The sequence below is a fragment of the Agelaius phoeniceus genome, chromosome 7 (assembly GCF_051311805.1).
Source record: "Agelaius phoeniceus isolate bAgePho1 chromosome 7, bAgePho1.hap1, whole genome shotgun sequence".
NCBI classification, from domain to species: domain Eukaryota; kingdom Metazoa; phylum Chordata; class Aves; order Passeriformes; family Icteridae; genus Agelaius; species Agelaius phoeniceus.
The window spans coordinates 50,422,065-50,437,542 of NC_135271.1; the positions used below are offsets into that span (position 1 = coordinate 50,422,065).

Consider the following 15,478-nt stretch of genomic DNA (forward strand, 5'->3'; position numbering starts at 1 on the left):
TTGTGAGGCTTCTGGCTAAAGCTTGTGTTGTTAATTGCAGGTGTCTCAGTCAGAGCCCAGCAACATGGAAATTAATTAAAATTTCATATATATGTGTGGGAATATGTATGTGCAGATTCTTGTTTGAGAGGAGGGTTGGATTTAAAGGATGGACTTGGTGTTTAGTTGATTTTGCTACTGATAGAGGCTGCATTTTATCTTATTTTTAAGGTCTGGGGGAAATGAGAGCAAAATATGCAAATGTAGCAAAATTTGTTGTGGGATTATGTGGCAGTTTTTTACCCAGTACCAGGACCTGCCATACACAGCACACAGAGAGGGAATTCAGGTTTATATTTTCCATATCCCGAGCTATTCCTTAGCTTGTTTTAAGGGATCCCAGGAGCCTGCCAGAAGAACGAAGTGGTTCTCTTAACTGTAATTACACTTCTCATAAGAGCACTATAGCTTGAAATCTATTTATAATCTAGTGAAGTTTTTTCTGATTAAATAAATAATTTGGCTGGATCGTGGCTATTTACTACTCCAGCATTCCAAAGATACATCTTTCAGGGTAGCCTTAAAATTTGTCTTCTTGTTTCTTACATGAATAATTGTTTTAAACGGTGCTGTAAATGTAAAGATTCAGCATCGAGATGCCAGGTGGGCTTTGATGGCAAGCACAGGCAGGGCAGGGCTCCAAGTGACTGAGAGGTGTCTCTGGGGGTTTAGTGCCATCCCAACAGAGGGAAACAAACCCACACTCGGTATTGGGAAGGAAGAGTAAAATAGAAAAAAAGGGAGAAGAAATCTGTCTTGCTTTATTTTGCTTTCTCTCTAAGATACAGCTTAGTTATCCTCAGTTTTAGGCTAATTGTAAAGAAATGCTGTTTTGAATTAAAATTTAAAAAGCTCTCCAGGCTTGTACCTGCTCTCGTCCTGCACCAAACCTCAGTTTCCCTGAAGAGTAGGATGGGTTTGAAGGACTCAGGGATGACATTTGTGAGTGGATGATGCACATGTGAGTGTTCTGAGGCTGCACCCAGTGCAGAATGAGGGCTGTCCAGCTGGAGCATTAATTCAGTTGGGAACAGACCATGTTTCAGCTCACTCCTGCCTGTGTCAGTCCGCTCTGGGGTGGCCCCTGGGGCAGGTGGGCTCCCATGGGTCTGGGGCACATGGACTGCTTTGTCCTGATCAATTAACCTGTGCTCTGGCCACGGGAAATGGGCTTTAAGTCACAGCATTTCAGCAAGCTCCCCTTAGGTCTTGTAAATTATTGTACTTGAATTTTAATGATGTGCTGTCACACCCTAAATCCAGAGGGATGGAGCACAAAGGGAGAGGGAATGGAACTGAAAGTAGAGGAGAGGGTGATGAAATTAAACTTGTTTTAGTCCTTTCAGAAGGATTAGTCATAAAACGGAGTATTAAATAATGGCAAAGCAAAATACAAGTCTTAAAGCAGGTGATATCTTTCTCTTCTCTGTCCATCCCTCCTCTCTCCCAAAGGATGAATTGATAAATTGGCCTTTTAAGGATGTCTTAACTGTAAGTGCAGTTAAATGCAGTTTTACCCTATTTCCTCACTCTCCTTTACTCCTTGTCCCTGTAATTGTTGCAAACAGGGCCGTTAGTGGTGACAGCTGTGGATCCCCAGCAGCGAGGGGAAGAGGCGTGTGCAGGTTGATTTGGGTGTGCTGCAGCCCTGCCAGGGGTGCCTGTGTTCGTGTGGGCCCTGTGGGGCCGCTGGCACCTCCAGCCATCCATAATTCATGGGGACGCTGCGTTCCCAACCGCGCCGGGGTCGTCTTCATTACATCCTCTACATTGTTTATACAGGCACAAAGAAATGGTACATCATAAACGTTGGAAGTACCAGCAAGAGCAAATCACAGCCTTGTCCAGAGGCTATTCTTGCTCTGCCTGAGCATCGGGAAGCCAAAGCATATGTTGGATGTTAGCCGGGGTGTACACAATGTGTCCTATTTATTCAAGGTTTGCTTTGAAGCCACAACTTACAAGTTTGTTTCTTAGGGGGACATGTCAGACTGCATTTAGCATTTGTTGGTATTAGGATACTCCTGAATAGCAAAAAGGCAACATTTTGGGGGGAGAAGGCGGCTGCTATCTGAGCAGGGATCTGTCAGATCTACTTAGGGGCTGCGGGAGAACTGGAGAGGAGGCACAGGGAGAGGCTGGGCTGAGCTCAGGATCTCGGGCAGGATTGTTCCAAAGCACTCTAAATGGAAGAATTAATCTCCATTTAAATTATATAGAGTTCATTATGGTAAGAACTAGGAAAACCATTAAAGCAGGGATCCAGCTGGCCAGAGTGTGTCAATGTAAAGTGTTCAGCAATTCCAAGTGGCACGGTTCTCTTCATGATACATTATTTTTCTGTCTCTAGGTGCTTGCAGGCTTCTTTAACATATTTTGCCTTGCAAGAGCCCTTAGGTGTGTAAGGAAAATCTGTGTTCTGGAATCAATCCTGAATTTTAGATTCTAGGGCTCTGCTGACCGTGCTTTCTGAATTTGCTGTTATTTCCTGGAAGAAGAAATTAAAATATGCTGTGTCTGGGACTCTCTTGCCACATGGAGGTATGGGATTGTTTGATGTCTTGTTCTACAAATCAAAGTATGTTTACTGGGATGCAAGTAGTCAGTTTTTGCTTCTTGCATTCTCAGTAGTTTTGCATGCATTCTCTGCTGAAATATTTTAATATGGAGGTTATTTAAAAGTAGAAAAGGCCTTGGCAGAGGATTTTGCTTTCCCTGTTTACAGCAAACCCCCTGAGAAATCCTTCCCAGGCACACGTGCACACACAGACACACACACAAAAATCAATGCAAAAGAGTAGGGCATTCATTAAGCTGTCAAAAATGGAATAAATGCTTTTTTTTATTTGGGCTCTTGTAGCTATTTTTCCTAGGATTTGAGTGTGTCCTGAATTATGAAATGTTATAGCTTTATAATTCATGTTTGACAAATGGATATTTGGAGATGTTGAGCTGTAATAGGGGTATTACAGACAACTCTGTGGCTGTTTTCCTTCCCTGGATATAAAAACTCTGACAGTTTGTCACTGAACAGACTTTCCATAGGTGAATTTAAACACGCAGCTGCTCTTATTTCCTGGTGTTTCCAGCCTGAGGCTGGGTGGGAGAGAGAGAAGCCTTGCAGGCACGCCAGTCATGGTGTAGCTGGGATTGACTCGGTGTGTCCATAGCCTGTTGTGTGCCAGGGCATTCTGCATCTCAGAGCTACCCCTGAAATTCTGTGGGGTCTGGGGCTGGGAAGGGGCTGAGAGCCCAGCACAGAGCTCTGGAGCACAGACAGGCAGCCCCAGCTCCCAGGGGTGCAGGGAGCCCAGCACAGAGCTCTGGAGCACAGACAGGCAGCCCCAGCTCCCAGGGGTGCAGGGAGCCCAGCACAGAGCTCTGGACCGTGCTGGAGCTGGCACAGACAGGCAGCCCCAGCTCCCAGGGGTGCAGAGCCCAGCACAGAGCTCTGGACCATGCTGGAGCTGGCACAGACAGGCAGCCCCAGCTCCCAGGGCTGCAGAGAGCCCAGCACAGAGCTCTGGACCGTGCTGGAGCTGGAGCTGGCACAGACAGGCAGCCCCATCTCTCAGGGGTGCAGAGCCCAGCACAGAGCTCTGGACCGTGCTGGAGCTGGCACAGACAGGCAGCCCCAGCTCCCAGGGGTGCAGAGCCCAGCACAGAGCTCTGGACCATTCTGGAGCTGGCACAGACAGGCAGCCCCAGCTCCCAGGGGTGCAGAGCCCAGCACAGAGCTCTGGACCGTGCTGGAGCTGGCACAGACAGGCAGCCCCAGCTCCCAGGGGTGCAGAGCCCAGCACAGAGCTCTGGACCGTGCTGGAGCTGGAGCTGGCACAGACAGGCAGCCCCATCTCTCAGGGGTGCAGAGCCCAGCACAGAGCTCTGGACCATGCTGGAGCTGGAGCTGGCACGGACAGGCAGCCCCAGCTCCCAGGGGTGCAGGGAGCCCAGCACAGAGCTCTGGACCGTGCTGGAGCTGGAGCTGGCACGGACAGGCAGCCCCAGCTCCCAGAGCTGCCCAGCTCCCTCCGGCACACGCCGTGCCTCGCCGCTCCGGTCCCGCCGCGCTTTCCCCGCCAGGGCCCTTTTATCATTTTCAGAAGGGATAAAATCAATGGCCTGCACCAGCTGCATGTTTAACCCAGTTTTGCCTCTGTCGGAGGTGCGGGCGCAGCCGCGTGGCTGCAGGAGGAGCCCTTTGCTCCCGACAGAAGGGCGCTGCCTGCCCGCTGCCCCAGGCGCCTTCCCAAAAGCACCGGATGATAACTGCGTCTCCTGCTGTACCTGTAACAATTTAATCGTGTGAGTCAGCCCAGTCAAGCATCCCCAGCTCATGACTGGGAGACATGAAATTCATTGTCATTATTGTCCCTGTCATTTTGGATCATTATATCCTGCTGCAGAATTTTCCTCACTCCAGTGCTTTCTTACCTCCAGGAAGCAGGGATTATGGCTGAGGTTGGGGTGGGGGCAGGACTGTGAGCTACATTTACCTCAGGGGAGCCACAGATTAAATTGGCTTTGCTTTCTGACTTGCCGGATTCATCTGTTTGTACGCTCTGGGTTTAAGGTTGGAAATGATGAATATTCTGGTGAATTCAGGGCCTCTCTCTTTTCTTTTTTTAATGCTTGTATAAGCAAAGGATGGGGTTTGTGTCCCTTAAGAAGTGAACGGGGAATAATTCTTCAGATCGTGTTACCAAAAAGATTTAAGATTATTCCTGAACAAGACGCCGTTACTTGTTCATTGTGGCACAAACATCTGCGTGGTCCCCGGTGTGTCGTGGCGTTCAGGGCAAGGGATGGAGCTCTGCTGTGAGCCAGGGGCTGTTTGTGGGAGCTGCAGTGGGGTGCCAGGTGCGCTGCTCCCCATGGGACGCGTCCTTGGGAGGAGCAGTGGGCGATGGGATCCCTGCCCACCTCACTGGTCCCAGGGAACAAGGGACAGGAGCAGAGGAACCGGCCTCATGCTGCCCAGGAGAGCATCAGAATAACGTTAGAAATAACTTCTCACTGTAGGAGTGGTCAGGCATTGTAGTAAGTTGTCTGTGGAGGTGGTGGAGTCCCCATCCCTGGCAGCGTGCAGGAGCCATCTGGATGTGGCCCTTGGGCCATGGTTGTGGGGAGATTATGGCAGTGCTGGGTGGTCTGAAGGTGTGTTCCAGCCTCGCTGCTGTGGGCTCTGTGATGTGTGGGAGCAGGGCTGCTCTCTGCACTGTGGCAGGGCACTCTGTCCCTCCAGGCACTCCCTCCCTCTCCCTCTGGCCACTGTGGTTCCCAGGTGGGCTGTCCTGCACGGCACAGCAGCAGCTGGCTCAGCTCAGCGCACGGTGGCTGACGCAGCCATCACAGCTTTGTTGGGAGCTAGAAACCAGCACAGGCTGGCCCCAGTGGGAGCTCACCCTGACGGGATTTTCCCCTGGGAGCCGTTGGTGGCAGTGGGGACACAGCGAGCTGTGGTGACATCACGGTGCCTGCCTGGCGCGGTGGCACGGCCGCAGCGGCCCCGCCGTGACAGGCGCTCACGGTGACATTTTAGCGCTGTTTCCATAAACTGACAGTGACAATGTTTAGTTTCATTTTAACACGGTGCTTTTCCTGCCACTGACACGGCAGTCACAGTGTAGTGACAAGTTGAAGGCTGATACAAAAGAAGTGGGAAACAACATAATTATAAAGCAGTCACACAGAGCCAGAATTCCAAATTTTGTCTGTCACGGGATGTGGTGGATATTGTGGCTTATTTTTGCTTTCTGGGATCTTAGTTTCAGTAGGAGTTTTAGCTCCTGTGCTGTAACTTGGCAGCAGACGCGATCAGACAGACATTTGAAGGATATTGGGATTTCTTCTGTGAAAACATTTGATGGGTTTTCTGCCTCTTGCTTGCCTCTTGCTTTGTTTGTAACTGCAGAATTTGGAATAAATCATAGTAGAACAGGGGCATTGGCTTTAAACGGACAGAGGGCAGGGGTAGGTGGGAGATCAGGGAGAAATCCTTCCCTGTGAGGGAGTTGAGGCCCTGGCACAGGTGCCCAGGGAAGCTGTGGCTGCCCCTGGAAGTGCCCAAGCCAGGTTGGCTGGGATAGTGGAAATGGACCCTGGTAGGGGAGGTGGAATGGGATGAGCTTTAAGGTCCCTTCCAACCCAAATCATTCTGTGATTCCGAGAATAAGAAGGTTTAGCTCTTGTGATCTGAGCTGGTCCTAAATGGAGGAGGACAGAAATGAAGGTGACTACTACTGGGATATTTAAAGTGGATGTGTTAAATCTGAGTTTGAATCTGTTGGGATCAGTTTACCTATAAGAAGGCTGGAGGCTTCCCCTGCCATGAAAGCTCACACTTTGGGCAGGTGTTAAAGAGCTGAAATGTGGGGTGTGGTTATTTCCAGTGCATGTTCAGTTGCCCACCATCCTTCCCACCTGCCTGGGCCTCACCTCAGCAGCACGGGTGCCAGGGCACAGCAGGGCTGGGCTCTGTGTGCCCTGCAGGAGCTGCAGGCACAGCCAGGAGTGCTGTCACTGTGCTGCTGGGGGGATGGAGCTGATGGAGCCGAGTCAGAACGCGTCCCCTGGGGCAGGACAGGAGCAAGGACATGAGTGCTGCACAGCCTAGAAAGTCTGGGAGTTGGCAGCAAATTCCACTTCAGCTTCTTGTGATTCTGAGAGCTGCAGAGTTCCGGTCTGAGGGCATTGTTCTGACTTGTGACTCATGAGTCAAAGGGGACATTCCCCCTGAGCTTACTCTGCTTGTTTGGGGAGGAGAACTCACTGAGCTCTCACTCAGAGAAGTCTGGAACGATTTTGAGTCACTCCAGCTGATTCATCGTGCCTAACTGGGATCTAACCCTTTCCATATGCACAACAGCTCTGGGCTCCTGCTTAATGCTTGTAATAAAACTGCTTGTGCAATTAAGCACTTCCTTAAAATTACAGGAGAGGGACAGCCTTGGTGACTTAGTGCAGTTGTATATATCTAATGCACATGTATAATTGTGTCATCACTCACCAGCCTTCAGTGTGGTGAGCTTGGGGTAAGGTTTGTGGGTACACAGTGAGAAAACCTTGAACAGGAAAGGATTTGGTTTCCTGTGTTGCTTTGTTGTGTGCCTGCAGTTACCTGGTGCAGGGCTGCAGTAAGGAACACACCTGTAGGCAGGTGAGCTTTAAGGTCCCTCTCATGCCCAGCCTGGCTGGGGCTCTGTTAAAATCAGTGTGATGGGGTAATTGTCAGAGTGACACAGGACAGAACATACCAGAACTGCCAGAGTGCCTCATTCACACTCTGGTTTTCACACAACGCTCCTGAACCAGTCCCAAGCAAATCTCTTTGGTCTGTGGGCTTTGTTACCACTCCCTGCTGGCTGGGGCTCAGCTCTGATAAAAATAAAATTGAATGTACACTGTGTGCACTCTGGGGGAGGATCCTGTGAGTGCCAACGGAAACATTGTCTGTTCGGATGTGGAGAAATACAGCATTTGCTACTAAGGAGTGAAAATAGAATTCTCCCAAATTACACAAAAATAAGAAATTATAAACCAAATGGCATCACTGTTGGGCTTAACGTGGTGTGGGAGAGACTTACTCAAACTGTCTTTGCACACTAAATGTCCTCAGCAATGTGGCTTCCAGGGGTTTCTTAGAGGGTTCAGTGCTAATTTGGTGAAAGCACTTAGGCCAGTGTTTTGGGAAAAGCTGGGTTGAGTGCCCTTAGTAAAAATGAAAGTATCTCTTCATTGTCACCATGTTACAGCAGGTGAAAACAGCAAAGAAGGGAGGGATGGTTCTTCCAGTTTTCCTGGTCGTTTTCAAGAGGCACTATGCGAGGAGCTGCAGAGAGCTCAGCGTTTCCTCAGCTGGCTCAGGGAGGCTTCTCCTGGTGTGCTGAGCTGTGGCTGCCTCCTGTTGGGATGCAGCAGGTGAGAACTGGCACCATGCGAGGGACAAGTGCTCAAACCCAGCCCTGGAGCAGCCGCATCCTCTCCAGGCAGGGCACTGGTGAACATCCCTTCTTGGGGAATGCCACAGTTGCCTTTTCACTGGGTTGCCTACACTTAGGAGATTTAGGGGATCTTCAGAGGCATACTCACCTGTGGAGAAGGATGCCGAATTAATTTGGCTTAGCCACTCTGTTTTTGGAAAATAACTTTTTGGCTGAAGTATTTGAATATTCTGATTCTCTGTTCAAGTGCAGGATTTTAATGTCACTATCTAGGGAGAATACACACATGCCAGTTGGCAAGACTTTAAAAAAAAAAAAAGGCAAAACCCAGCTGTTCCTGAGTATGGAACCACTATCCTGTGACCCCATCTCTCCTAAACTGCACTGTTGTTCTCCACAGATGATAAATTCCCAAGGTGGGAAGTCAGTCTTTACTCCTTTCAAACCCAGACCTCTGCAGATCTCTGCTGTTCATGTTGTGAAATACTCAAGCACTCCACACTGTAGGTCACATCAATCTGAAGCCAGTGTGTTTTTCTAGCCGTTTAGTTAATCAGGAACTGGTTATTTCCCAGTCCTCTGCCTGCAAATGCATTCCATGGGCACTCAGTTGCTTTTGGACAGCTGAGGAGTGAGTAATAGCATGGGGGTTCTTGTGTCAGAATAATGATGAGGAGAAAATGGATGAGAGGTTCAGAGAAAGGAGGAAAATGTTATTTTGAGCACAGTGGTCCAAATCCTGGCATGTGCTGAGAGTGTCCTGAGCTCACTCTGACTTTAGGAGCATTGGGAGGCTCAACAAAACACTGAGCAGCCTTTGGATTTGGGGCTTGCTAAACCATTGTTACTTGGAAGTTTGGTTTTATAGAAGCTACCCATTTCCACATTATTTATTCTGCTGATTGGCTCCTCCGGATTGCTTTTGCTCTGGACAAATAAGTGACAAATCTGGGAAGAGGCAAACTCACCAAATTTAAACAGTCAGGGCTCCATAGACCAGAGCTAATATTGGCTGAAGTGGGGTCGTGCTGAATGTGATGAATCCCCACACCAGGGCACCACAGGAGGGGGGCTTTGTGTCGGTGCCACCTGGGGCACTGCTGGCAGGAGCAGACTGGGGGCCTGAACGCCCCTGGCCCCAGGGTCCTGCTGCAAGGGGGGAGCAGATCCCCTGGTGCTGAGGGCATGGCAGGGTTGGGGTCTGGGGGCCCTGCCTGAGGGGGGCTGCTGCATGATGCGTGACAGCTGAGTCCTGCGGCGCCACGGGTCAGGCTGGCCCGGTTCAGCCCCAGGGAAAGGGGCATGTCTGCAGAGCAATGAGCTCCTGAGAGCCCCTGGCCACAGGGTCCTGCTGCAAGGGGGGAGCAGATCCCCTGGTGCTGAGGGCATGGCAGGGTTGGGGTCTGGGGGCCCTGCCTGAGGGGGGCTGCTGTGTGACGTGTGACAGCCGAGCCCTGCGGCGCCACGGGTCAGGCTGGCCCGGTTCAGCCCCAGGGAAAGGGGCATGTCTGCAGAGCAATGAGCTCCTGAGAGCCCCTGGCCACAGGCTAGGGGAGCATTTCCTCGATTACAGAATCACTGAAGCATTTATGTTGGAAAAGCCCTCCGAGAGCATCGAGTCCAAGCTGTGACCTCACCTCATCAACCAGCCCAGAGCACCGAGTGCCACATCCAGTCTTTCCTTGAGTACTGGGTGCCTCTGGAATCCCTGTTGTTATGTGGAAGAGCCGCTGTATCGCAGCTTGTCGCTGTCCTTTGTCCCTTTTTCTCCCAGTGCTCCCTCTGCACACGAGCTGTACTTTCTCTCGACCCTGCTGAAACTGGGCAGCTTTGAGGTGAGCCTCATAAGGTCATTTATCCCTCCCTGCCGCGGCGGCAGCAGCAGGGCCCGTGCGTTTACTGAAAGCTTTGCCTGCCAGCTCTGACCGATGGTTGTTCCCTCTCGTGCATCTCGTGTGATGGAGCATCCCCAACTTTTCCTGACATCTTGCTCAGTTGTTTTGCTGTTCTTCCGTTGTTGCAGCTGATTTTGGGCATTGTTTGCTGAGTGGAATTGGAGTTACTGTTTGTTTCTTCATCGGTGCTTTATCATGCTGCCGTTTCTGCACACTTTGTGTAACTTTTTTTCTCCTAGCTGAAGACGGATGGCACTGCACAGCTTGGACTGGGTTGGAATGAGGGGTTTGGGGAGGGGAGGTGGTGCTTGCGAGGCCGTTGATCCCATCTTTATAACTTTGCCCTTTTAGCTGGGAACAGATGATTTGCACGGCGGTTGGAGATTTGCGCAGGCAGAATCCGAAGGACCAAACTTTACATAAACCATTTATACTAAATGCTGGGAGTGCTGGCAACATAAATCACCTACAGTATCTATTACAAATTTATCACTTTATCAGTATGGTCCGTGATAGGAGTGGTCCAAGCAGGTGGGGAAGTAAACCTCAGGAAGTTTAGCCTGCTTGGAAATTAATTATTCAGGACACACAGAGCCTGGCCCCTTCAATGTATAGTAATTCTTTCCAGCCAGCATCCAGGCCTCCAATTCAGTGCAATAATAAATAGGAAAAGTCTCAGGTGAAGCCAGTATTTCAGAGTAATTAATCATCTTCCCCTCACAGTCCCTCCACCTCTCTCTTGGTTTTCTTTAACGAGGGAATTTCAGTAATAAATCTTTAATGATATGTGTTAAGAATCCTTCATTAATTCTTGTCCACTTATTTCACTTTTTTGGTTGCTTTTATGTTATATGTTGGGAAGTTCAAAGGCATATACAAAAAAAAAAACCCCAGTTAAATTTGGCCAAGTCTCTAAAAGGATGTTTAGGATGTCAAATGTCATGTGTTCACTTGGTAATCGGACCTGTTGGTTAATACCAGTTGTATTGTCAAAATCCTGGGTGTGAGTACCGAGTTAGGGCAGGATGATAAAGGAAAGGTTTGTGTGCTGGCAGGGGTGGTTTGTGTGCTGCTCAGTGCAGCGCTGCAGACCCTCAGCGAGAGGCTCGGTGTGTGTGGGGCAGGCACAGCCCGTGTGGGGCAGGCTCAGCCCGTGTGGGGCTTGCATGGGGCAGGCACGGCCCGTGTGGGGCAGGCCCAGCCCGTGTGGGGCAGGCAGAGCCCGTGTTGGGCAGGCACAGCCCGTGTGGGGCAGGCACAGCCCGTGTGGGGCAGGCCCAGCCCGGTGGGGCAGGCAGAGCCCGTGTGGGGCAGGCAGAGCCCGGTGGGGCAGGCACAGCCCGTGTGGGGCAGGCACAGCCCGTGTGGGGCAGGCCCAGCCCGGTGGGGCAGGCTCAGCCCGTGTGGGGCAGGCAGAGCCTGGTGGGGCAGGCACGGCCCGTGTGGGGCAGGCACAGCCCGTGTGGGGCAGGCAGAGCCCCGTGGGGCAGGCCCAGCCCGCGGGGCGCGCTGGAGGCGGCGGTGCCCGCCCGGCCCGGCCCGGGCCGCGGGGCGCGCAGAGCCCGGGAGCGAGCGGCCGTGAGCGGTACGCGATGTGACAGGGACAGCTGTGACAGATCCGTGCTGACACGCTGCCGCGGCGCCGGCCGTGCTGCGGGTGACGGCTGTCCTTCCCTGCAGGACAGCACAACGACGCGCGCATGAACCTGGCCATCGCCCTGACCGCCGCCCGCTACGGCGCTGCCACCGCCAATTACACCGAGGTGCGGCACCTGCTCAAGAGCTCGGACACGGGCCGCGTCTGCGGCGTGCGCTGCAGGGACGTGCTCACCGGTCAGTCTGGGGTTTGGGGTCTATGGGGCGTGTATGGGGTTTGGGGGGTGTATGGGGTTTGGGGGGTGTGTGTGTGGGGTCTGTAAGTTGTGCTGCAGGGACGTGCTCACAGGTCAGTCTGGGGTTTGGGGTCTATGGGGCGTGTATGGGGTTTGGGGGGTGTATGGGGTTTGGGGGGTGTGTGTGTGGGGTCTGTAAGTTGTGCTGCAGGGACGTGCTCACAGGTCAGTCTGGGGTTTGGTGTCTGTGGGTTGTGTATGGGGTTTGGGGGATGTGTGTGGGGTCTGCAAGTTGTGCTGCAGGGACGTGCTCACCGGTCAGTGTGGGGTGTATGGGGTCTATGGGGTGTGTATGGGGTTTGGGGGGTGTGTGTGGGGTCTGCAGGGTGCACTGCAGTGATGTGTTCACCAGTGAGTCTGGGGTGTATGGGGTGTGTATAGGGTTTGGGGTGTCTGCAGGATCTGTGGGTTGCGCTGCAGGGATGTGCTCACAGGTGATTGTGGGGTCTGTGGAATCCCATTGCAGGGACATACTCACAGGTGAGTGGGGTCTATGGGGTGTGCGGGATGCACTGCAGGGATGTACTCACAGGTATTGGGGTCTGTGGAGTCCCACTGCAGGGATGTGCTCACAGGTGAGTGGGGTGTGCAGGGTCCCACTGCAGGGATGTGCTCACAGGTGAGTGGGGTCTGTGGAGTCCCACTGCAGGGATGTGCTCACAGGTGAGTGGGGTGTGTGGGGTGCACTGCAGGGATGTGCTCACAGGTGAGTGGGGTGTGCAGGGTCCCACTGCAGGGATGTGCTCACAGGTGAGTGGGGTCTGTGGAGTCCCACTGCAGGGATGTGCTCACAGGTGAGTGGGGTGTGTGGGGTGCACTGCAGGGATGTGCTCACAGGTGAGTGGGGTGTGCAGGGTCCCACTGCAGGGATGTGCTCACAGGTGAGTGGGGTGTGTGGGGTGCACTGCAGGGGACAGTAACACTCTGGGATAACACAAGAGGGAGGAGCAGGGCCACTGCTGTCTGCAAACAGCTCTGAACCAGCACAGGAACATCTTTCTGGGCCGTGCCATTAGTGTCACTCAGCTTCCACTTCCATCACATTTCTCACTCAAACCCCAGTGTTTTGGCAGGCCAGACTGAGCCTGGCATCCCAGCCCTTCTGTCAAGCAAAGATGACATTGTAAAAGGCTCCATGCTGTACAGTAGTAATCCCATTTACCGAGTCTGTGGGCTGAGACTGAAATCTCTCTTCTTGAGAGGCAGATTTCAGCTGAGCAACTTCCATCCTGCCTGCCTCTCTTCTGCCCTTACAGATAAGCTGGGATTCCACTCTAAAACATTTCTCTCAAATCTGGTGTTGAATGAACATTTAGTTAATTTTTAGAACCCGTCCCAGCTGTTGTGTTCAGACACACAGGGTACACTTTACAGTAGGTTGAGTTCATAGAGAGATGAATAACAAAGAGCATCAGTGAGCAGGAAACAAATGGTGTCTGTGATTGATACTGTTTTCTTTCACAGGGAAGGAGTTCGATGTCAGAGCCAAGTGTGTTATCAATGCCACGGGACCTTTCACAGACTCAGTCCGCAAAATGGATGATCAGGAGGTGCCCAACATCTGTCAGCCCAGTGCAGGCGTGCATATCGTGATGCCTGGTTATTACAGGTGAGGCCCGGGGAGCTGCTGCCCGTGTGACACCATTTGTAATCTCTGCTGCTGCTGAATAAATCAGCTGGGAGAGGCGCACCGCTGGCTCTGCGGCAGCTCGCAGCGCACAGTTGGACTCTGATCTTTGTTTGTGTTTTCCAAAGAGGATCCTGGCACTGTGCCGGTGAGGAGAACAATTTCATCTCTTCAGAGCACACTGAAGCCACGTAGTTTTTAGTTAGAGCCGCCCAGGGCAGGACTCCTGCTGAAGCAGAAGGCGTTTAGGCAGCGCATCCCCAGGTGTGAAAGCACCTGTTTCACTGATGCCTTTCAGCTGAGTGTGCTGCTGCTTGGTCACCCCCTCAGGGAAACAAGGAGCATGTTAAACCTTCCAGAGATGTTGCACCTTTGTACAGAATCTCTTGTCCTGTTAAATCATGGAGTCACAGAGTGGTCTGGGTTGGAAGGCACTTTAAAGATCATCTTGTTCCACTGCCTGCCTTCACATATGAAACTCCCTGTGCAGTGACTCTGCCGGGATGTGGCTGTGCTCAGAGAAAACAGAAGTGCAGAAGCACAGAATAAGTGAGAGGATGGGCAGTGTAATCAGTAATAATAATTACTATCACAGGTAATAAAAGTAGCTCAGAGTAGCACAACCACATTTGCTGTGGCCCCAAGCCCACGTGCCCACCCCTGGGGTTTTGGTGGCCAGGACGTGCCCTCTGTGTTCCAGGAGAGGCTCCCGTGGCACTCTGCTCCCTGCAGTCTCCTGCTCCTCTCCCTGTTTGCTGTGCAAAGCCAAATCCCCTTCTCCCGAGCCAGTCTTGTCAGTCGGAACTCAAATATTGCCTTTGCTTCCTGAAGTCATTAGCATCCTAATGGAAATTCCCCTTTATGGACTTAGCCCAGTTGTGTTGATACAATGCCCTTGCAGTAATGCCTTCCACAGCCCCTCTCAGAATGGGAATTCAGCCTTCCAGTGCACCAGGGGGTGCTTCTGCCAGAGCTGTCCCAACAGGACACCACCAGACACTGGAAAATTGAGGCATTTTTGGCCTGGTGTAAAATCACCCCTGCATTCTCTTCTGGTTTTTTTTTTTTTCATTTTTGTATCTTTCTCCATGAAAAATGGTAAAATGACCTGATAGCTGCTTTAAAGTACTAAAAATGTGGAGAAATGGGCTGTAATCCCAGTTTCCTCATATGGCTGGAGAAGGATGTGTGTGATTAGCTTTATGGCCCTACACAAAAACATGGAAAGCTTTAGAACCTGGACTCACTTGGTAAATTCAAAGTAGAAGAGGGCTGGATACACTTGAGAGCTCTGATTTATTTATTCTGTAATAACCCAATACTTTTAATTGGAAATGTGGAGAATTCTTGTTCTCCATGTTCCCCGGTGTATGTCAGCATGTGGGCATTACTTTCCTTGGAAAATAGTATCTGCCCACACACTGCCTCCACAGCACAGCTGATAAGATAACACTGCACTGAATTTCCTTGGAGTGGGATAGCTGAAAGCAGGGAACTGTCTGCTAAACAGAAAACACTCGTGGGATTTAATCTTGGTTGTACCAGGCCTTCCTTCTCGTGGTGCCAAGGAACACCGCTCAGCACAGCAAGGTTGGCATTTCACCGTGTCCACGTGTGCCCTGGCAATGTGTTACCGGATTTTGGCCCACAGTCACACAAATGATTTTTTTTTTTAACATCTAGAGGGTTTTAGTTATAAATATAGTCAAGATTTTGTAAAACTAATGTTAACCTAATGCGTTGACTCCCCATGGGTTTCTTACTCATTGAAGTCCTTCATTAGTAGTCCCAGAATTCCTCCCCTCATTAATTAGGCTTCCTGCCTGCAAAATGTCTGTGAAGGCAAGGCTTTTTCCTCTCCCTTCTGACCAATTTCAGATGTTTCTGCCTTTCTGGAATTTTCCTCTTTGCTCTGCATTCCACATTCCAGGTAAACTTGCTTGTTGCACCTCCCTTCTTCTCTCTGGAAAGTCACTTTTTATTGCTCTTTAACTGCATTTGTGGTGCTTTGGTCAAATGCTTCTTCAGCTGGAGATCTTCCATGGATCCAAGACCTTCCATGGATCTCCCAGACCTTTTGCC

General features: G+C 51.3%; 1 protein-coding gene across 2 annotated transcripts in view; it reads left to right on the forward strand.

Moving 5' to 3' along the window:
• The window catches only part of GPD2 (glycerol-3-phosphate dehydrogenase 2), a 49,749-nt gene that overhangs the window by 20,016 nt on the left and 14,255 nt on the right, over window positions 1-15,478 (forward strand). For both annotated transcript variants that reach the window (XM_077181804.1, XM_077181805.1), the window contains exons 7-8: window positions 11,558-11,710; window positions 13,234-13,378. In XM_077181804.1, the coding sequence (XP_077037919.1) occupies window positions 11,558-11,710; window positions 13,234-13,378 (298 nt within the window). The remainder of the gene's footprint in view (window positions 1-11,557; window positions 11,711-13,233; window positions 13,379-15,478) is intronic.